Source organism: Erinaceus europaeus, chromosome 15, assembly GCF_950295315.1.
Source record: "Erinaceus europaeus chromosome 15, mEriEur2.1, whole genome shotgun sequence".
NCBI lineage: Eukaryota > Metazoa > Chordata > Mammalia > Eulipotyphla > Erinaceidae > Erinaceus > Erinaceus europaeus.
Window position 1 is genome coordinate 19,070,501 of NC_080176.1, and position 22,822 is coordinate 19,093,322.

The window sequence follows — 22,822 nt, forward strand, 5'->3', positions numbered from 1 at the left end:
TGATTCTGGGTATTGAACCTGGGATTTTAAAGCCTTTAGCATTGAAAGTCTTTTTTTTTTTTTTATAATCACTATGCTATCTTCATAGCCCTATTTATTTACTTTTGAATGCTAAAGTTTAATATTCTATTATCAATGAGAGAAGGATAAATAGGAGGAGAGGAAGAGAATATCACTCTGGCACATGTGACGCTGGGGCTTGAACTTGGGGATTTCATGTTTAAGAGTCTAATGCTTTATTGACTGTGACACCACTTGGGATGTAATGTAGAAATATTTGAGGGGGTGGGTGGTGGTGCACTTGCTTGAACGCACATGTTACAATGCGTAAGGACCCAGGTTCAAGCCCCCTGTCCCTACCTGCAGGGGGAGAGCTTCATGAGTGGTGAAGCAGGACTGTCTCTCTCCCTCTTCACCCCCTTTCCTCTCAATATCTGGCTGTCTCTATCCAATAAATAAATAGAGATAATAATAATTTAAAAATATTTGCTTACTGCAGCTGTGAGGTACCAGGATGCCGCCCCACCCACAGCCCCTCTGCCCGGCCTTCAATAAAGCGCTTTGTCTGCAAAAAATAATAATAATAATAATAATTTTAAAATATTTGAGAGAGATAGAGATACAAGAATCAAGAATGCTGCTCAGAGTCTGGGACTAAACCTCATGCCTCTGGGCCTTGGGCATGCTGTTCTGGGGCATCTGCTATTCACCCTCCTGGCCTCAAACAGACTTTATTATTTTTTAGTATGATTAATAGTAGGTTATAAGATTGTATGATTACAGTGTGTAGTCCCACACCACACCCACCACCAGAGCTCTGTGTCCCCACCCTCCCACCTCCCAAAGAGAACCACCATTGTTTTCACAAGTCTTAGAAACAGTTTGCTTATTCTTTTTTTTACTGTTTTTTATTTTTATTTACTTATTTATTTATTTTTAGTTTTTGCCTCCAGGGTTATCGCTGAGGCTGAGTGCCTGCACTATGAATCCACTGCTCCTGGAGGCTATTTTTTGTTGCCCTTGTTGTTTATCATTGTTGTTGCTATTATTGTTGTTGTTATTGCTGTCGTCGTTGTTGGACAGGACAGAGAGAAATGGAGAGAGGAGGGGAAGACAGACAGGGGAGAGAAACATAGACACCTGCAGACCTGCTTCACCGCTCATGAAGTGATCCCCTGCAGGTGGGGAGCCGGGGGTTCGAACCGGGATCCTTAATCTGGTCCTTGTGCTTTGAGCCATGTGCGCTTAACCCACTGCACTATCATCCGGCCCCCTGCTTCTTCCAAGTTAATGTGTACATCAGTTCTCTAGATTCTACATATGAGTGAGTGAAACCATCTGGTAATTGTCTCTCATCTCTTTACTTACTTAACTAAGAATCATCACTTCCAGTTCCATCCATTTTTGTCCCAGAGGACACAACAACATCATCTTTTTGATTGCAGAGCAGTATTCCCTGGAATATATATATCCCATAACTTCTTTAGCCAGTCACCTGTTGATGGGCATCTACGCTGCTTCCACTCTTTGGCTATTGTGAATAATGCAGCTATGAACGTAGAGGTGCATATGTCCCTTAGAATTATTGAATTATCTCACCGGCTAATTTTTTTTTTTTTTTGCCTCTAGGGTTATCGCTGGGGCTCGGTGCCTGCACCACGAATCCACTGCTTCTGGAGGCTGTTCTTTTTATTGCCCCCTTTTTAAAAAACATTTATTTATTTATTCTCTTTTGTTGCCCTTGTTGTTTTATCATTGTTGTGATTGTTGTTATTGGACAGGACAGAGAGAAATTGAGAGAGGAGGGAATACAGAGAGGGAGAGAGAGAAAGATAGACACCTGCAGACCTGCTTCACCATTTGTGACGAGACTCCCCCCTACAGGTGGGGAGTGGGGGCTCAAAACGGGATCCTTATGCCAGTCCTTGAGCTTTGCATCACGTGAGTGAGCTTAACCCGTTGCACTACCACCCGTTTTTCTTTTTAATTTCAGAACAGAGAGGGAGAGAACTGCCCCATAATCCATGGAGCTTCCCCTGGTGCCTAGCTGCTCCCATGTGGTTCTCAGGCTCCAAGGGCATGGTAAGCCTGCATTCTGTGGGGTCACCCTGCCCTCTCCTCAGTTTTGATTAGACCCTGAGTGGTCCTTGGACCAAGGGAGCACAGGAAGCAGGCCCAGGGTGCCTCCTTCAGCCTAAGTGCTCCAGGTCATCTGTTTATAGTTTTTGACAACCAGGAGGAGCTGTCATTCACTCTCTCCCCCTCTCTATTTTAATGTTAACTATTGTTTTATTTATTTATTAAGAAAAATTAACAAAGTCGTACCTAAGAACACTGAAAAACAATTCCTAGGCTGATGCTGACTAATCAGTTATTGAAATCATTTTTTTTAATATTTATTTTATTTATTCCCTTTTGTTGCCCTTGTTGTTTTATTGTTGTAGTTATTATTGTTGTTGTCGTTGTTGGATAGGACAGAGAGAAATGGAGAGAGGAGGGGAGGACAGAGAGGAGGAGAGAAAGATAGACACCTGCAGACCTGCTTCACCGCCTGTGAAGCGACTCCCCTGCAGGTGGGGAGCCGGGGTTGGAACCGGGATCCTTATGCCGGTCCTTGTGCTTTGCGCCACCTGCGCTTAACCCGCTGCGCTACAGCCCGACTCCCTATTGAAATCATTTTATATATATATTTTTTCACAACATGTTATTGAAATCATTTTAAAGTATTATTTGGAAGTTAAACTAACTTCACAATGGTATTTAAAAGGTTGCTACTAGCTTTATCATGTTATTCCAAGCTTTTAATTGTAATCATGATTTTCAAAGACTGTAACTTTACTTAATATTATTGTAACAATAGACATGGTTATATTTAGCACAATGGTGAAAACTGAACTTTTTAGGGTAGAAGCTGGCATTGAAGTATTATCTTTTTTCCACAATTCTGTTCTACTACACAAACGAACAAACACTTCAGTGTAAAATAAAATAGATATTATATCTCAAATACAATTATGTAGTGACTCATAAATTTTAAAAAAGAATTTTCAGATTTTACTCCGTACTGTGAATGATTTAAAAAAAAATTTTAAATGTGTATTTCCCAAAGGCAGTAATAATACTTAGTACCTTTGTTCCCAAACCAGATTAGCAATATAGATTTGTTTTACTTAGGTGATTATATATGTACTAGAAAATTTATTTAAGTGGATTCTGACATATCCATTAAAAGAGATGTGAATATCAAAGAATGTTTTTAAGGTATTATGACATAATGCATCAACTAGTTCTTCCATGTAAAATAATTTTAGTGCAATATAAACAAGCAGAAATGTCAAACATGATCTGAATTGCTATTCTTTTTATTTTATTTTATTTATTTATTTTCCCTTTTGTTGCCCTTGTCTTTTTATTCTTGTAGTAGTTATTGTTGTTATTGATGTCGTCGTTGTTAGATAGGACAGAGAGAAATGGAGAGAGGAGGGGAAGACATAGAAGGGGGGAGAAAGATAAGTCACCTGCAGACCTGCTTCACCGCCTGTGAAGGGACTCCCCTACAGCTGGGGAGCCGGGGGCTCGAACCAGGATCCTTACGCTGGTCCTTGTGCTTAACCCGCTGCGCTACCGCCTGACTCCCTGAATTGCTATTCTTTATATTGATATGGGTTAAGATGTAAGAATTTCATTTAGTGTTTTTAGTGTACTTTTTATATTTTATTATGAGTTTGATAGAAGGGGAATATCCAACAACGATGACATCAATAACAATAATAACTACAACAATAAAACAATAAGGTCTACAAAAGTGAATAAATATTAAAAAAAAAAAAAACCAGAGGGGAATAGTTATAGTTACATCCTAAGAAATAAGGATTGAAAAAAAAAAAAGAAAGAAAGAAGGATTGACAGAAGCAATATGATTTCTAAGACATTAGTTGAAAGTGTTATTTCTGCTTTAATTTATGTTTCTTTGCATAAAGTATTTCATACATTGATAAAATTTAGGTAAAATGGTTTCATTTTAAAGTCTTTATTTTAAAATAAATATGTCTTTGTATGGTTTCTATGTGTACCTGCAGGTAGAAAAACCTGCGTTCCTGAAACTATTTGTATATTTTCATTTCTGGGCTACACTGTAGTATTGTAGTATACTGTAGTATTGTAGTATATTGTAGTATTGTAGTATACTGTAGTATTTTGTAGCCAAATTTCTAAATAATTTAAATGTATAAAGTAAGTTTCTTAGTTATGGTATCAATAAGAGCATTACAGATATTTTAAATGAAAATTTGCATTCTATGTTGTGGAATATATAAAATACTAAAAATAAAATGTATCCATATTTCAAAAAAAGAAAGAAAAAAATTTTTAAAATTTTATTTTCCCTTTTGTTGCCCTTGTTGTTTTATTATTGTTGTAGTTATTGATGTCTGTTTTGTTAGATAGGACAGAGAGAAATACAGGAGGGGAAGACAGAGAGGGGGAGAGAAAGACACCTGCAGACCTGCTTCACCACCTGTGAAGTGACTCCCCTGTAGGTGGGGAGCCGGGGATCCTTATGCTGGTCCTTGTGCTTTGCATGGCACGTGCGCTTAACCCACTGCATAAACGCCCGCGACTCCATTAAGAAAAATTTTTATTAAAAAAACTTTTTAGGGGGACGGGTGGTAGCACACCCAGTTAAGCACAAGGACTGTCTTAGACCCCCCAGTCCCCCACATATAGGAGAGAAGCTTCACAAGTAGTGAAGCAAGTCTACAGATGTCTGTTTTTCCCCTCACTGTCTCCCCACCCCTCTCAATTTTTCATTGTTCTATCAAATTAAAAAAAAAATGGAAAAAGAGGGAGTCGGGTGTTAGCGCAGCGGGTTAAGCGCACGTGGCGCAAAGCGCAAGGACCGGCATAAGGATCCGGGTTCGTGCCCCGGATCCCCACCTACAGGGGAGTCGCTTCACAGGCAGTGAAGTAGGTCTGCAGGTGTCTTTCTCTCTCCTCTCTGTCTTCCCCTCCTCTCTCCATTTCTCTCTGTCCTATCCAAAAACATCAATAGCAACAACAATAAATAAATATATAAAAAAAAACTGGTCACCAGTTGGATTGGTATTGCCGGCGTGGATTGGTATTGCCGGCGGCACTAAGCCCTAGCGATAACCCTGCAGGCAAAAACCCAACCGGAAACTTGTATTTTATTATTTATTAGATAGAGAGAAATCAGGGTGGGGGTAGATAGCATAATGGTAATGCAAAGAGGCTTGCCTGTCTCAGGCTCCAAAGTCCCAGATTCAATCCCCTGAATCACAATAAGCCAGAGCTGAGCAGTGCTCTGGTGAAGAAAAAAAAGGAAAAAGGAAAAAGGAGAGGGAAATCAAAAGGAAACAGGGAGATAGAGAGGGGGAGGGAGAAAGACCTGCGACACTACTTCACCACTCATGAAGTTTCCCCCTTTAGCTAGGGACCGGGGGCTTGGACCCGGGTTCTTGCGCATGATAACGTTTGCACTCAATTTGGTACACCACTACCCAGCCTCTGGAGCTGCCATTCTCAATCTGGAATGCCGCCACTTCTCAAAGCAGAATGACATCCTTTCCTTGCTCTGTCACCTCAGCCTCACTCAGGGGGTGCTTGCCGCTGCCCCCACTAGGAGAGCATCCCCAGTCCCCCAGCCAGCACCCACGGCCTCGTTGGGAGACAGGTCCAGTCCAGCGCCCAAACCCAGCGTGGTGACTGGGCTGGGAAGGCGGCAGGTTTGAATGGCGAAGGCATGGGCTCCCTGGGCCTGGGAACTGGGCCCCGTTGCCAAGAGCTGAGGTGGGAGACAGGATTGGGGGAGGGGCTCCATCTCTGCCTGGATGACATCCTGAACTGGCCCCTCAAAGGCGATCAGTTTTTTTTTTTGCCTCTAGGGTTATTGCTGGGGTTCAGTGCCTGCACCATGAATCCACTGCTCCTGAAGGCCATTTTCTCCCCCCTTTTGTTGCCACTGTTGTTGTAGCCTTGTTGGGTTATTACTGTTGTTGTTGATGCTGTTCATTATTGGATAGGACAGAGAGAAATGGAGAGAGGAGGGGAAGACGGAGAGGGGGAGAGAAAGATAGACACCTGCAGACCTGCTTCACCGCTTGTGAAGTGACTCCCCTGTAGGTGGGGAGCCAGGGGCTCGAACCAGGATCCTTACGCCAGTCCTTGCGTTTTGCGCCACCTGCACTAAGCCCAATGCGCTACTGCCTGACTCCCTTTATATAATTTTTATTTTGACAAGAGCAAGTGTTTGGCTCTGGCTTGTGGTCATCACAGGGATTGAATCTGGGATTTTAGAGCTGCAGGACATGAACGTCGATTTATATAACTATTATGTTCTCTCCCTGACCGTCCCATGACCCTATTTTCTATTTTTTTTAGTGCCACAAATAATACCTGCACGATAATAACCTGTACATGCTTGTTACTCAGTATATGCATCTAGTTACTGAGAGGGCTTTTGGCGTCATTGGGGCTGTATGAGAGATTTCACCCACTCTTTCAAGCACATATTTTTTTCTTGCTATTTTATCTGATAGGTCAGAGAGAAATTGAACAAGAAGGAAGAGATAGAGTGGGAGGAAAAAAGACAGACACTTGCAGACCTGCTTCACCGCATGTGAAGCCTGCCCCATGCAGGTGGGGAGCACAGCCCGAACCTCGATCGTTGGGCATGGTAATATGTGCGCTCTAGTGGGTGTGCCACCACCCAGAACCAACCTGCTTTTTAAAATTTTATTATTTTTATTTATTATTTTGGATAAAGACAGAAACTGAAAGGGAAGGAGGAGATAAAGAGGGAGACAGAAGGAGCCCGGCAGTGGCGCACCCACTTAAGCACACATAGTACAAAGCATAAGGACCCACACAAGAATCCGGATTCAAGGGCCCACCCCACCCCCGACGTGCAGGGGGAAAGGTTCACAAGTGGTGAAGCAGGTCTGCAAGTGTCTGTCTCTCTCCCTCTCTTATCACCTAGGCCAGTGATTCTGAAGATAAGGGAATCCAGAGTCCAAAGGGTGGTGGTGGTCAGAGTTTGGGGGGTAGGAAATACACGAGGTGGCCTAACAAGCTTTCACTACACCCGGATGGGCTAAAGCCTCTCTCAAGTGTGCTCACAGGTGGGGATGTGGGTGCCTCCAGGTGGTGGGGAGGCAGGAGTTACAGCAGTGCAGTCACAAACAGGACAGAAGGGAGACTCAAGCTTCTAGGTCTCATGCTGACTAAGACAACAAACTGTCTGACACTTCATTTTTGTTTTTCATGATGCTGGGAGCTCATACATGTGCAATTCCACCACTCTTCGCTGATTTTTTTGTTATTTACTTTTTATTTATTAATGAGAGAGGAGAGAGAGAGAGAAAAGAACCAGGGCGTCACTCTGGTACATGCAACATGGGAATCAAACTTGGACCTCAAGCTTGATACCTGGATATGTTTTTCTTCATCTTCTCCTCCTCCTCCTTCTTTTTGATTATCTTTATTTATTTATTGGATAGAGACAGCCAGAAATCGAGAGGGTAGGGGGAGATCGAAAGGGATGAAGAAGGGAATTGGGCAGTAGTGCAGCGGGTTAAGCGCACGTGGCGCAAAGCGCAAGGGTTGGCATAAGGATCCCCGGCTCCCCACCTGCAGGGGAGTCGCTTCACAAGTGGTGAAGCAGGTCTTCAGGTGTCTATCTCTCTCTCCCCCTCTATCTTCCCCTCCTCTTTACATTTCTTTCTGTCCTATCCAGCAATGATGATATCAATAACAACAATAATAAAACAACAATGACAACAAAAAGGAATAAATATTTTTTTAAAAAATCTTAAAAAAAAAAAGAAAGGGGTAAAGAGAGACACCTGCAGCCCTGCTTCACCACTTGTGAAGCTTCCTCCCTGCTAGTGAGGATGAGGGGCTTGAACCCAGGTTCTTGTGCACTGTGATGTGTGCATTTAACCAGGTGCACCACCACCTGGCCTCCATTTTTTTTTAATGGTGGGGAGAGACAGAGAAAGAAAAAATATCAGGGGGTTGGGTGGTGGCGCACCTGGTTAAGTGCACATATGACAATATGCAAGGTCCCGGTTTTGAGCCCCTATTCCCCACCTGCAAGGGGAAAGCTTTGCAAGTGGTGAAGCAGTGTTGCAGGTGTCTCTCTTTCTCCCTCTCTATCTACCCCTACCCTCTAGATTTCTGGCTGTCTCTAGCCAATAAATAAAGATCATTAAAAAATTTAGGGGGGGGGCTCTCCTTTTTTCTCTGTCCTATCCACCAACAATGACATCAATAGTAACTACAACAATAAAACAACAAGGGCAACAAAAGGGAATAAATATTTAAAGATTTAGGGGGGAGGAAGATACCGCAGCACTGCTCCACCATCTGTGAAGCTTCCCCGTCAGTGCCATCCCTCGTGCTCTCAAACGGTGCTAGGGCTCAAAGCCAGGATTCTCCATCGGTACAGCGGCTACTCTACCACAGGAACTAAGTTCTGGCTCCTACTTTAAACTTCAATTTGACAGTGCTGGAGGGTGGGCTCTTCTTCCCAGCTACTTGGACCCAGGCCCTTTCATGCTACTTCTTTTTTTTTCTTCTCTTTACTTTGGCACTGGGATCTCATTCACATGTGATACCACTGCTATGGGCAACTTTTTCATTCAGAAAGACAGGAGTCGGAGGAGGGAGAGACTCCACAGGACGGCAGGGCCTGTGCCCAGACCGCCAGGGTTTTATTATTTTATGTAAACAGAGAAAAACTGAAAGGGAAGAGGTAGATAAAGAGAGAGAGACGGGGGGCCAGGTGGTGGCGCACCTGGTTGAGTACAGGTATTACAATGTGCAAGGACCTGGATTCGAGGCCCCGTCCCCACCTGCAGGGGGAAAGCTTTACGAGTGGTGAAACAGGTCTGCAGGTGTCTCTATGTCTCTCTGTCTCTTCCCTTTTCAATTTTTCTCTGTCATATCAAATAAAAATAGAAAAAAATTGAGGGAAAAAAAAGAGAGAGACAGGGCCAGGTGGTGGGCGGTAGCACACCGGGTTAAGTGCACAGTGTGAAGCTTAAGGACCTGCGCAAGAATTCTGGCTCAAGCCCCTGGCTTCCCGCCTTGGGGTGGGGGGACACTTCACAAGCAGTGAAGCAGGTCTGCAGGTGTCTTTCTGTCTCTCTCCTTCTCCCTCTCTATCTCTCCCTCCCCTCTCAAGTTCTCTCTACCCTATCAAAAAATTTTTTAAAAATGGCCACAGGAGGGAGTTGGGCTGTACCGCAGCAGGTTAAGCGCAGGTGGCGCAACGCAAAAACAAGGACCAGTGTAAGGATCCCGGTTTGAGCCCCCGGCTCCCCACCTGCAGGGGAGTCGCTTCACAAGCGGTGAAGCAGGTCTGCAGGTGTCTGTCTTTCTCTCCCTCTCTCTGTCTTCCCCCTCCTCTCTCCATTTCTCTCTGTCCTATCCAACAACAACGACAACAATAATAACTACAACAGTAAAACAAGGGCAATGAAAGGGAATAAATAAATAAAATAAATATATATTTAAAAAAAATGGCCACAGGAGCACAATGGATTCATAGTGCAGGCACTGAACCCCAGCGATAACCCTGGAGGCAAAAAAAAAAAAAAAAAAGGAGACAAAGAGAAACTTGCAGCCCTGCTTCACTGTTTTCTCCTATAGGTGGGAACAGGGGGCTGGAACACTGGTCGTTGGTATTGTAACATGTGTGCCCAACCAGGTGCGCTACTTCCCAGTCTATCTTCTTTCAACTGAAATTGAAAAAGGAAAAAAAAAATGTTATCAGACACAAGGCCCTGAGGGCAAAATAAAACCTCAACTCAGCTGTGCTCTGCTTTTTTTTTTTTTTTTTTTTTTTTTTACCTGAAGCCTGGGAAGCACCTGTAAGTTTAACCATGTTGGGCCTCTCAACTTCCACAGAAAAAAGTTCTCTAAGTGCTCACAGCTGGGTGAAGTACCCCCATGTCCCCAAGGAACATCCTTAGGCACCTGCCAGTCAGTTCTAATTCCTGACTCAGAAGACATCTTTAGCTGGAAGAGCAGTGGCCTACACCCCCCCCCCCCCCCCGAAGTCTCACTACAGCCTGCCTTCTGTTAGAGTTGTCAAAATCCTGGGAAAGGGACCTGGATATATCTTTGGCTAATGAATCTGGGGTGTTTTCATTTTGCACCATCTTTCTCCAATTCTGCCTTTGATAAAGTGGATCATTGTGGTCCAGGAGGTAGAGCAGTGAGTAAAACCTTCGACTCTTAAGCATGAGGTCCTGAGTTCAATCCTCAGTAGCATATGTAGCATATATACCAAAGTGATGTTTGGTTGTCTTTTTCTCATTCCCCCAACCCTCTCATTAATAAACAAACAAAAATATTAAAGAAAGAAGGTGATCATTGTTTCTCTGTCAATAAAGCCTTGAATTTGAGTTTGATCCCCAATATTTTATGTGCTACAGTGATGGTCTGGTTCTGTCTTTCTTTCATGATAAATAAAAATAACTTTTTTTGACTTTTTAAAAAAGTACTTATTGGATACAGACAGTTGGAAATCAAGAGAGAATGGGGAGATATAGAGGGAGACAGAGAGACACCTGCAGCACTGCTTCACCCCTCGTGAAGTTTCCCCCTGCAGGTGGGGACTGGGAGTTTGAATCTAGGTCCTTGTGCATCGTAATTGTGCGCTCAACCAGGTGCACCACCACCTGGCCCCATAAAAATAAAATAACTTCAAAAAATGAAATTAGGGGACGATGGGAGAATTCACTTGGATAGTGTGCTGCTTTGCCATGTGCATAAGGTAGGTTCGAGACCTGCCTCCCCCACATGGAAGGAAGCTTCGATGCTGTGGTCTATGATTCTATCTTAAAAAGAAAAAAAGGTCAAGAGGGGACCAGGTGGTGCCACACCCAGTTAAGCTCACATACTACCAAACTCAAGGACCTGGGTTAGAGACCCCGCTGTGCAACTGCACGGGGTCTGCTTCACGAGTAGGTCTGCAGGTGGTTATCTTTCTCCTGTCTCCCCCCCTCTACATTTCTCTCTGTCCTACCTAAAAAGAATTAGAAAGAAATGAGGGTCGGGCGGTATACCGCACAGCGGGTTAAGCGCATATGGCGCAAAGCGCAAGGACCGGCCTAAGGATCCTGGTTTGAGCCCCCGGCTCCCCACCTGCAGGAGTCGCTTCACAGGCAGTGAAGCAGGTCTACAGGTGTCTGTCTTTCTCTCTCCCTCTCTGTCTTCCCCTCCTCTCTCCATTTCTCTCTGTCCTATCCAACAATGACGACATCAACAACAATAATAAGTGCAACAACAATAAAACAAGGACAACAAAAGGGAAAACAAATAATAAAAAGAATTAGAAAGAAAAAAATGGCCGCCAAGAACAGTGGATTTGTAGTGCAGATACGGAACCGCAGCGATAACCTGGCGGGGGTGTAGGGGAATATTATTTCATATGAGAGAAAGAGATGGAAAAGTCAGAACATCACTCGAGTACGTGGGGATGGAACTCAGACAAGCAAGTCAGACACTTTTCCAAGGAGACTGATATATCCCAACCCCCGAGTCCCCTTCTCCTGTGTCATTACCTATAGCTCGATTCCCTGAGAGAATTATGCTGGGCTGGGTCGATCCCTCTGCACTGCAATCTCAGATCTAGGACTCTAGGCTGCAGGTGCTCTTGTTCTAACCAGAAAGCAAGTAGTGGTTTGACCCAGGCAGGGAATCCTGATGGGATCCCGGGTCCATTACCACTAAGGACTACTTACAGCCCCCACCCCGCAAACGGGGGAGGCCATCCCGACACAGAACCTCAGGGTGGTTTGGGTCTCCTGCTGCGACACCCCTAGACCGAACTTGCTGGGCGGGCCACAGAAGCCCGCACTCCTGGGAGGGATACCCAACTCAGGGAAAGTGAAGTTCGAGGTCCCCAGCCTCCTCCCCAGCGGGCTCAGCGCGCTGCGCTGTGAACCACCGGCCGCAGCCCTAGTTCCAGGCCCGCACCACGCGAGCGCTGTCCGACTCCTGCGACGTGGGCACCAGGCCAAAAAACTCAAGCCAGAAACCAAATCAGGGTTCCCAAAGGGGCCTCTCTAGAAACTGGGGATTTCACACGTCGTTAGCACCCAGCTCACGTTTATTGGCTTAAGGCGGAAAGGACCGGAAGGTGCCCTTAACAAACGTGGCGGCTGCCTAGCGCCACTACCTTCCCTGTCATAATTTAGAAACTCTGGCTCGGTCTTCAACCAGTGACAGGTCTACGGAAAGGGATGCCGCCCGGTCCACTTCAGCTCACCCTAAACTGCGCCGCCTGCCCTCAACTAATATGGCGGCGCCGCCCAATTTGGCTTCATGCCCCTAGGGATGATGGCTGCCAGGCAGCTTCACTTCGTTTCTCACCACCCCGGAAGACGGGGATCGGCGATTGGGCGGTGCCCGAAGGCTCCGAGAAGAAGGCCTGCGGCGGTTGGGCAGTGCCGGGTAAGGCTGTTTTTAAAGGAGCCGGAGGTGGGAACCGTCGAAGACCCGGGAGCTGCGGGAGGCGGCGGTGAGCTGCACACGGGGGAGGGCACCGAGCGGCTGCAGGGAGGGCGGGGGAAAGGAGGGAGGCTGGGAGGAAAGGGAACTTTTGAGCCATCTGGCCCCAGGCTGGGGAGTGTGCTGGGCGGGGATCCCGGCGGTGGGGAGGGAGGGAGGGTCTGTGGGCGGGACCTCGCGGCCTGCGGCGTAGGGGGTGGTATCTGCCTGACAGTGGATCCCTGGGGATCCGGACTGAGTTGGTGGTGCTCTGGCTCGGGCCGCCCCTGTCTGAGCCTCGGCTCGGGGCGAGGAGATCCGCGCGCGGCGTCTGATTGGAGCAGCCGCGCTGTAGGCTTCTTTCCGCTCGGTGCCAGTCCAGGGGATCCTCGGGGAGGTGGGCACCGTCCTCGGCCACTCGCTCAGAGTGGATGAGGATCGCAGAGGGGTCTGTCGGAAACCGAGTCTCCCTCGACCGGGATCCAGCCGATCCCAGAATCTGCAGGGACAAAGGCCCCGGGCGGCTCGGGCCATGGGAGACCCGGGGGCCGTTGCAGTCCTGGTTCTGGCGGCAGATGTGTGTCTGTCCGGGCGCCAGGGATGCGGTGACTGATCCGTTGAGCGCGGCGGCAGCGGGAAGACGTCCAGGCGGCCGGCTGGGGGCGCCCTTCGTGCCCCAGGGCTCGGGACCGAGGGCTCTCAGATCCGCTGGGGGGGAACATGAAGGGCGGCGCCCCCAGGGAGGGACTGGCCCTCATTCCCCGCTCCCCCGCCCCCCCGCTCCCCCCCTGCCCCAGGCTGCAGCCTGGGATCCCCCAGGGACTCCCCGGAGCCGCTGCTTCCCCCATGGACTTGCCGGGGGACTCCAGGTGAGAGCGAACCCCGCCCGCCTGTCTTGAGCCCGGGGAAACCACAGAGCCGACGACAGACTCCAGCAACCGTCCTCTGCTTCCCTCCTGCAGCCCGCCTGGCTGTCGACGGCTGTGCCGCCAGCCCCTGACTCGAGCACTATGGGGAGCCCGCAGCCCCAAAAGGCAGAGGCTCCAGCCCCACGGGGCCCCTTCCCCGCTGGAAAAAGCCTCCCGGCGGGTCCTGACTGTGGTGCTGGAAGATGTTATGGCTGCCCACAGGGTGAGACCCCTGATCAGAGAGGCGCACAGTGTCCCCCAGGTCCCTCCTCAGACCACACGACTAGGAAGGTCCAGACAGCTCATTCCCGCAACCGTGGCTCAGGCGGCGACTCCCTCTGCCACCTAGAATCTGTCAGGGGTTCTGTCTCGCCCCTACTCCACCAAACAGCCCTCTTAGGCTGGCACCACATTAAGATTCTTCTGGTTTCTTCGAGGCCCAGCTTCTAGGCAGTCTGGCAGCAGACTGAGAGGCTCAGGTCTTGGGCTCCATTGCCTAGATGAGAAAAACAAAGGCCCCACATGAGAAATGCAATGACTCATCCAAGGTCACCCAGTTTCGTTCCCCCCCCCCCCAACAGCCCCACAGTAAGATTATCCCACACTGCCAGTTTAGGTGCTGGAATGTCTGGCCTCTAATCCACTTCAAGACTCTCTCTCTCTCTCATTGTTCAGCTCTGGCTTGTGGTGATGCTGGGGACTGTACTTGGAGCTTTGGAACCATAGGCATGAAAGTCTGTTGCATAACAGCCGTGCTGTCTTACCTCTCCTCTTTGTGGATCTTGAGTCAATTCTGGCCATCAGTTCCGGCACCTTGGCGGCACTGTGAGCCCCTCTCCAGCCAACCTAATTCCACCACCTGGCTCCATTTCTTCCTTTCTTCTTTTCCTTTTCTCTTTTTGGATAGAAACTGAGAGGGAAGGGAAAGCAAGAGAGGCACCTGCAGCACTGTTTTGCCACTCATGAAGCTTCCCCCCTGCAGGTGGGGACTGGGGTTTGAACCCAGGTCTTTGCATACTGCATTGTGTGTGCTTAACCAGATGTGCCACACCACCTGTTCTTGATACCATCTTCTTCCGTAGGTGCCCTTGGCATCCCGAGAGGAACCCTCCCTGCCAAGGCACCGCAGCAACCCTGGAGATTCTGTCTGCAGCCAGCCTGCCTCACAGCCACCTCAGCCCTCCCGGGCCTCCCAGGAGAGGTAGGCATGACGGGATGGGAGGTCAGCTGGGGACACGGCTGAGCCCCTCTGATCTTCTTGTTCCCACCGTAGGCCTCCAGACCGACTGCACTTATGTCGCCAGCCTTTGAGCCGTGCCCAGCACCACCCTGCCAGCCACAGGCTGCGATCCAGGACAACCCCTGGCCCAGAGGAGGGCCGTTCAAAAAAGGTGGACCGGGCCCCCCAGCCCACTTTGGTGGTAGTGCTAGAGGACATTGCCCACTCCAGGCCCCCAGCTGAGGTAGGAAATGTTGAGGGGGGGGCGGGTGTGGTCAGCATACACCCCGGTGTAGAAGACTTGGGAGGAGGGTTGAGTGTGGGGTGGAGGGTAGCATTTTAGGCGGAAGACCACAGTCCTATATGAAGAGGCATTGGAGGCTGAAAGTTGGGAGGCGGGGAGCTCAGGGAGACCAGCTGGGCCTTTCCCGATGCCCCACAAACACTCATTGTTTATTTAATTTAATTAATTATTTTTTTATTGCCACCGGGGTTATTGCTAAGGCTTGGTGCACTACAAATCCACCACTTCTATTGGCCATTTTTCTTTCCTTTTTTTTTCCCTTTTATCTTTTTAATTTTTATTAGATAGGACAGATAGAAATGGAGGGGGAGGAAGAAATAGAGAAAAAAACCTACTTAACACTCTTGAAGGTAAAAGTGTGGACTGGGGCCTTGAACTCAAGTCCTCATGTAAGGTAGTATGTGCTCAACTGGTCTGCCACCGCCTGGCCCTTACAACCCCTGTTTATATCCAGGGTTTCACCAGTCAGACGTCCAGCCGTTTGGTCCCAGCAGGAAGGTAAGAAGCCTGGGAAGGGATCTTCAAGGGACCAGCCAGTTAGCACCAGGCTCTAGGCTCAGTCCACTGCTCCCTTATGTCACTCTCAGAAGCTCCAGGAGATAAGGGGAGGAGCTAGCTCAGGTGGTATCTAAACCTGGGGGCCTCCCTCCTCCCCCACTGCCCAGCCTTGACTTTGACCCTTCACCATAGAGCTGAGCCCCTGAGAATGGTTCACCAACCAGGACCTTCTTCATCCAGGGACCTAGAGGCCTCATTCCAGCCGTCCTTCCCAGCTGCCAGCCATCTGGAGAGCTCACTACCAGGTAAGGTCTTAAGACACGTGGAAAGAGAGACTCTAGAAAACACTCACTGCGTTTAGAAGTGTCAGATGGGGACATGGGGCAGGCAGTAGCTCAGTGGGTTAAGCACACATGGCAGGAAGCACAAGGACTGGCATAAAGATCCTGGTTCAAGCCCCCGGCTCCCCACTTGCAGGGATGTTGCTTCACAAACAGTGAAGCAGGTCTGCAGGTGTCTATCTTTCTTTCTCCCTCTCTGTCTTCCCCTCCTCTCTCGATTTCTCTCTGTCCTATCCAACAACAACAGCAATAACAACAACAATGATAAACAAGGGCAACATAAGGGGAAAAAAAGCCTCCCGGAGCAGTGGATTCTTAGTGCAGGCACCGAGCCCCAGTGATAACCCTGGAGGCAAAAAAAAAAAAAGTGTCAGATGAGGTGGCATAGCATTCAACTTCTGGACTTGAGAGACTGAGGTCCTAGGTTCAATTCCTAATACCAAATGTGATGTCCTGACCTCTCTCCCTTTCTCTCTTCCTCCTCCACTTACTCATGAAATCAGTGGTCCCCACCTGCAGGGGGAAAGCTTTGCGAGTGGTGAAGCAGGGCTGCAGGTGTCTCTCTGTCTCTGTCTCTCTATCTTCCTCTTCCCTCTTGATTTCTGGCTGTCTCTGTCCAATGAAGAAATAAAGGTAATAAAAATCAATAAAATATTTATTTATTTATTAATGAGAAAGATAAGAGAGAGAGAGAAAGAACCAGACATCACTCTGGTACATGTGCTGCCAGGGATTGAACTGAGGACCTCATGCTTGAGAGTCTAGTGCCTTAGCCACTGCGTCACCTCCTGGACCACAATAAAATGTTTTTTTTAATTTTAAAATAAAGCTATTTTATTTAAAAGTGTCAGGAAAGGGGCTCAGTACCCTTTTGAAGCAGAAGTGTGTGAAGATACATTTTTTTTAAATTTTTATTTGTTTATTGGATATAGACAGCCAGAAATGGAGAGGGAATGGGGATGATAGAGAGGGAGAGAGGGGCAGGGGTAAATAGCATAATGGTTATGCAAAGAGGCTCTCATGCCTGAGGCTCCGCAGTCTCAGCTTTAATCCCCCCGCACCACCATAAGCCAGAGCTGAGCAGGGCTCTGGTGTTTCTCTCTGTGTCTTTCTCTCTCTGCATCTCTCTCAAAAATAAAATAAATAAAATAATTTTTTAAAAATTTTCAAAAAGAGAGGGAGAGAGACACAGAGACACCTGAAGCCCTGCTTCACCATTTGCAAAGCTTTACCCCTGCAGGTGGGAGCCAGGAGCTCGAACCCAGTCCTTGTGCTTTGTAACATGTGTGCTCAACCAGGTATACCACCACCCGGCCCCTGAAGTGGTCTGGTAATAAATAAATAAATAAATAAATAAATAAGGGAAAGAAAAAAGAAAGAGAGAGAGAACTAAAGTATCACTCTGCCACATGTGATGCTAGGGATTGGATTTGGGACCTCATGCTTAAGAGGCCAATGCTCTTAACACTGCACTAGCTCCAAGCAGCTGAAAATTGAGTTTCAACTTTGGGTCTCTGATTTCTAAAATCTGGGGCTTATTTTTTTTTTTAAAGAATTTATTTATTTATTTATTTATGAGAAAGATAGGAGGAGAGAGAAAGAACCAGACATCACTCTGGTACATGTGCTGCCGGGGATTGAACTTGGGACCTCATGCTTGAGAATCCAATGCTTTATCCACTGTGCCACCTCCTGGACCACTGTTGTTTTTTGTTTGTTTGTTTGTTTTGTTTTGTTTTTTACTAGAGCACTACTGAGTTCTGGCTTATGGTGGTGCTGGGAATTGAACCTGGAGCTTTGGAGCCTCAGCATGAGAGGCTCTATCATGCTATCTAGCCCTGCCCTTGGGGCTTAGCGTTTAAAGGGTGGGCAGAAGTCTGGACCCATGGGAGGAAATGGAGGTAGCTGCAGTGGTGCTGAGACCCCTGTAGCTGAGGCAAGCCCCCTCCTCCCACACCTCTCCTCCACTCCTCTCTTCAGCCTCAGATCCTCTTCTGGAGCCCCCATTAACACCACCTTCATCCAGCCTTTTACGTCCACGCCTCAGTCCCTGGGGCTTGGCTCCCCTCTTCCGCTCCGTCCGCTCCAAGCTGGAGAGCTTCGCTGACATCTTCCTCACACCTCACAAGGCCCCGAGGCCCCCACCCCCATCATCCCCCATGAAGTTGGAGTTGAAGATCGCCATCTCAGAGGCTGAGCAGGAGCAGTCTATGGCTGCCCTGACCACTGAGACCGTCAGTCCCCGGCCCCCTATCCGCCAGTGGCGGACCCAAGACCATAGCCCCCCACCACCTCCCCCAAAGCCGTCTCTAGGCCGAAGCCAATCCTGCCCTGACCTGGGAGGCTCAGGTACTTGGCCGCCTGCTCCGCCTCAGTGCAGCCGGCTCCGGCCCCGGAGGCATACAGTGGGTGGAGGCGAGATGGCCCGATCCCCACCACCACCTCGGCCTTGTCTCCGGAAGGAAGTCTTCCCTCTTGGAGGGATGGGAGTTTCTCCTCCCCTCGCCACATCATGCTCAGCCACGGTGTCCACGGCCTCCTTCCCTGAGCCTGCAGAAGCCAGGTAGTGCTCTCCATAAACCGCCTTGAAGCCCTGCCTTGCCTGGGCCCAGACTCCTCCCTCAGTGTGCACAGGGCAGCCAGGGGACTAGTGCCTTGGAGACCACTAGTGCCCCAGCCTTCCTTGACCAGCTTCTCTGCAGGTCGGGCTCAGTCAAAAGGAAGGTGCCCCGGGCCTCTAAGGACCAGGTGCTTTCAGACCCTGAGACCAAGGTAGGAGGGTAGATGGGGGGGGGGGGGGGAGGGGGGTAAAGGCATAAGAGAAGCCCGGATCCAGATGTAGTCTGACCCTACCACCCCATTTCCATAGGTCATGGGGAAGGTTTCTAGAATCAGGATCCGCAGAACACCAGCCAAGTCTCAGCAGAACCTCACACCCATGGGGCTGCCTCGACCAGTCAGGTGAGAGCAGGTGTAGCCTCAGAGCTTCCGCCGGAAGTGCGGCTTGGTCTCAGAGTTGGTTGGGCACAGACATGATTCTTGTTTGGCATTGTGTCCCACAGGAAGCACTTCCGGCCCCTGGCACATCCCAGGAATACAGACCAGGCCTGGTCTAGCCTTCTTAAGCCCCGCCAACTCCACCATTCTCAGTTACTCTCTGCTCTTTGCTCCTAGGTTGAACAAGAAGGAGTTCAGCTTAGAAGAAATTTACACCAACAAGAACTACCAGTCACCAACCAGCAGGAGGTGAGGCGCTGCTTGGAAGGCATGGGGGTGTGAGAGAGGGAAGGCTAAGAGCCAGGGGCTGTGCTGGTAACCAGCCTCGCCACCCCTCTGCCTGGTCCAGGACATTTGAAACCATCTTTGAGGAACCTCGGGAGCGTAACGGGACTCTGGTTTTCACTGGCTCGAGAAAGCTCCGGCGGGCTGTGGAATTTCGGGACAGCAGCCTCCCTCGATCCAGGCGGCCAACACGAGGGGTCCGGGCTACAGCTGGAAGGACCCTGAAGGCCAACGTTACCCCCAGCCCAGATGTGGGACCCCTGCTACAGCAGCGGCTAGAAGAGTTGGATGCCTTACTCCTGGAGGAGGAGGACGTGGAGAGGGAGCGATGTCACTGGACCTAGGTGCTTGGTTTATCTGTCCATCCATCCATCTGTCCATCCGTCCCCAGGGAAGCAACACCCCCAAGGCAGTTGTTTTTTCTTTATATTTCTAGTAAAGTTTTCAATATGTTTCTGATCTGTGTGTGTATGTGTGTGTTCCTAGCCGGGTTTGATGGTACCTGGCAGCACCGTCTCATATTTCTCCTTAGGCTCCCAAAGACTGGGAAGTGGGACTAGAGAAGTTGATGAGGGTTGGCTATACACAGGCCATGGGGGGTGGTTTTATTTTTGCAGAGCCATGATCTCCCGCATTTGCGATCTCGTCTCTCCCAGGTCTTTTTTTTTTTTTCCCATTCAGATAGAGAAGTAGAGAGAAAAGGAAAAATAGGGAACTAGGTGGTGGCACACCTATTATTATTATTAGAGCACACATCACCATGCACTAGGACCTGGGTTCAAGGCTCCACTCCCCACCTGCAGGGGGAAAGCTTCAGGTGTCTTTCCTTCTCTGACTCACCTTCTATTCAAAATAAATAAGGAAATAAAATAAGGCTGCTGGGAGCAGTAGAGTAATTCAGGCACTAAGCTCCAGTGATAACTCTGGTAGTGAAGGAAGAAAGAAAGAAAGAAAGAAAGAAAGAAAGAAAGAAAGAAAGAGGAAAGAAAGCAAGCAGACAGGCAGGGTCGGCAGTAACACAGCGGGTTAAGCGCACATGGACCAGCATAAGGATCCCAGTTTGAGCCCCCGGATCCCCATCTGCAGGGGGGGGTCCCTTCACAGGTGGTGAAGCAGGTCTGCAGATGTCTAACAACAACAGCTGTAATTACAGTAACAAGGAGCAGTGGATTTGTTATGGAGGCACCAACCCCCAGCAATAACCCTGGAGGCAAAAAAAAAAAAAAAGCAGGCAGGCAGGCAGAGGGGGCCAGGTAGTGGCACACCTGGTTAAGTGCAAGCACTACAGTGCACAAGGATCGGAGTTCAAGCCTCTGGTCCCTACCTGCAAGGGGGGCGGGAGGCTTCATGAGTGGTGAGGTAGAGCTATAGGTATCTCTCTAGCTCTTCCTCCTCCCTCTCAATTTCTCTCTGTCTCTATTCAATTAAGAAAAAGAAAAAGGCAGATGAAAGAAAGGGAAAGATACCACAGGACCAGAGCTTTTCACATTGTCATAGCAACTCCTACCTGGGCCTCTACAGCCCCACATGCTCTTTGCTTTGAGAATTCTTTTGCATGTAGAAAATGGAAATCGGGTGGGGGTAGATAGCATAATGGTTATGCAAAGAAACACTCATGCCTGAGCCTCCAAGGTCTCAGGTCCAATCCCTGGCACTACCATAGGCCAGAGCTGATCAGTGCTCTGGTTAAAAAAAATATATATAGGAAGGGGGCCGGGTGGTGGCGCACCTGGTTGAGCATACATGTTACAGTGTGCAAGGACCCAGAGTTGAGTCCCCGGTCCCCACCTGCAGGGGGAAAGCTTCACGAGTGGCAAAGCAGGGCTACAGGTGTCTCTGTCCCTCTCCCTGTCTATCACCCTCTTCCCTCTTAATTTCTGGCTGTGTCTATCCAATAAATACAAATATTTTGAAAAATATTAAAAATTTAAAAAAGAATACCCCCCCTTTAAAAAGAAAATTGGAATATGCTCTAAGGAATACTGTGATCCTGGATGCTGCTTTGAGTTCTCCCTCAGTCCACTTCCATCAAGAAGGAGACAGAGTCTTAGGAAAGGAAACCCTTGATCAAGATGACCCCTGAAATCCTCCAGGACCAGCTGCTGGAGTCCAGAGCTAAGGAGAAGCAGCTGTATGCACCTACATACAGTCCTGGGCAAGGGGATTATATCCATTTATTAAATCAATTTATTTTTACTTTGATAGGACAGAAAAATTGAGAGATGAAGAGGAGACCCGCCCATCCACCCATCCCCAGGGACGGGTGAAGGAGGTGGGGGCGGGCAGTGGCACACCCGAGAAAGCACATATTACCACAGTGTTCAAGGGTTGGGGTTAGAGCCCCGCTCCCCACCTTCAGGGGGTTCACTTCACAATCGGTAAAGTAGGTCTCAGGTGTCTGTCTCCCTGTCCTCTCAATTTCTTTCTGTCCTATCTAAGAAAGAAAGGAAAGAAGGGAGGAAGGAAAGGAAAGAAAGAAAGAAAGAAAGAAAGAAAGAAAGAAAGACTGGGGGCCTGGTGGTGGCACACCTGGTTGAACGCACATATTACAGTGCACAAGAACTAAGATTAAAAAAAAGGGGGGGGCGGTCAGGCGGTGGCGCAGTGGGTTAAGCGCACGTGGCGCAAAGCGCAGGGACCGGCATAAGGATCCCAGTTCGAGCCCCCTGCTCCCCACCTGCAGGGGAGTCGCTTCACAGGCGGTGAAGCAGGTCTGCAGGTGTCTGTCTTTCTCTCCCCCTCTCTCTCTGTCTTCCCCTCCTCTCTCCATTTCTCTCTGTCCTATCCAACAACAAAGCAACGTCAACAATGGCAATAATAACCGCAACGAGGCTGCAACAACTAGGGCAACAAAAAGGGGAAAAAATGGCCTCCAGGAGCAGTGGATTCATGGTGCAGGCACCGAGCCCAGCAATGACCCTGGAGGGAAAAAAAAAAAAAAAAGAACTCAGATTCAAGCCCCCATCCCCACCTGCAGGGGGAAAGCTTTTTGAGTGGTGAAACAGTGCTGCAAGTGCCTCTTTCCCTTGCTATTACCCCGTGTCTCTTGATTTCTAGCTGTCCTTAACCAATAAATAAATAAAGATTAAAATTTTTACATTTGGGAGTCTCGTGCAGTAGCAGAGCGAGTTAAGCACAGGTGGTGCAAAGCGAAAGGACCAACACAAACCGAAAGGACCCACGTAAGGATCCTGGTTCGAGCCCCTGGCTCCCCACATGCCGGGGAGTCACTTCACAAGCGGTGAAAGCAGGTCTGCAGGTGTCTGTCTTTCTCTCCCCCTCTCTGTGTTCCCCTCCTCTCTCCATTTCTCTCCTATCCAACAACAGCAAAATCAATTAATAACTACAACAATAAAACAAAGGCAACAAAAGGAAATAATTTTTTTTTTTTGCTTTTAATTAGAGAGAAAAAAAGGGTGTAAATGGTTGTCAGGAGCGGCATCAAGCCCCTGGAATATCTCTAGTGGCAAAAAAGGAGGGAGTCAGGCAGTAGCGCAGCGGGATAAGCACACGTGGCGCAAAGGGCAAGGACCAGCATAAGGATCCCGGTTAGAGCTGCAGGCTCCCCACCTGCAGGGGAGTCGCTTCACAGGCGGTGAAGCAGGTCTGCAGGTGTCTATCTTTCTCTCCTCCTCTCTCCATTTCTATCTAAGGACAACAGCAATAACAACAACAATAAAAAAACAAGGGAAAGGGAGTCGGGCTGTAGCACAGCGGGTTAAGCGCCAGTGGCGCAAAGCACAAGGACCAG

The 22,822-nt window shown here is 48.6% G+C and overlaps 1 protein-coding gene and 1 long non-coding RNA gene across 7 annotated transcripts; one reads left to right on the top strand and one right to left on the bottom strand.

Moving 5' to 3' along the window:
* Positions 1-9,362: 9,362 nt before the first annotated feature.
* LOC132533110 (uncharacterized) lies at positions 9,363-12,307 on the bottom strand. Its single transcript, XR_009544997.1, has 3 exons — positions 12,209-12,307; positions 11,592-11,688; positions 9,363-9,761 (listed from the first exon to the last, which is right to left on the bottom strand). It is a non-coding gene; the product is annotated as an uncharacterized LOC132533110 (long non-coding RNA).
* PRR14 (proline rich 14) lies at positions 12,258-19,530 on the top strand. Of its 6 annotated transcripts, none has more exons than XM_016193905.2 (12): positions 12,360-12,550; positions 13,317-13,388; positions 13,482-13,650; positions 14,510-14,628; positions 14,701-14,890; positions 15,405-15,448; positions 15,689-15,753; positions 17,770-18,352; positions 18,492-18,561; positions 18,659-18,750; positions 18,964-19,035; positions 19,136-19,530. In XM_016193905.2, exons 2-12 carry the CDS (start codon positions 13,366-13,368, stop codon positions 19,413-19,415), a joined length of 1,707 nt encoding a protein of 568 aa, XP_016049391.1. In that variant the 5' UTR covers positions 12,360-12,550; positions 13,317-13,365; the 3' UTR covers positions 19,416-19,530. The 6 variants fall into 6 exon arrangements, with proteins under 6 accessions (XP_060029051.1, XP_016049391.1, XP_060029050.1 ...); XM_060173067.1 differs by having other exon boundaries at positions 12,363-12,550; positions 15,641-15,753; XM_060173070.1 differs by lacking the exon at positions 12,360-12,550 and adding an exon at positions 12,617-12,916 and having other exon boundaries at positions 15,641-15,753.
* The last annotated feature ends 3,292 nt before the right edge of the window (positions 19,531-22,822 follow it).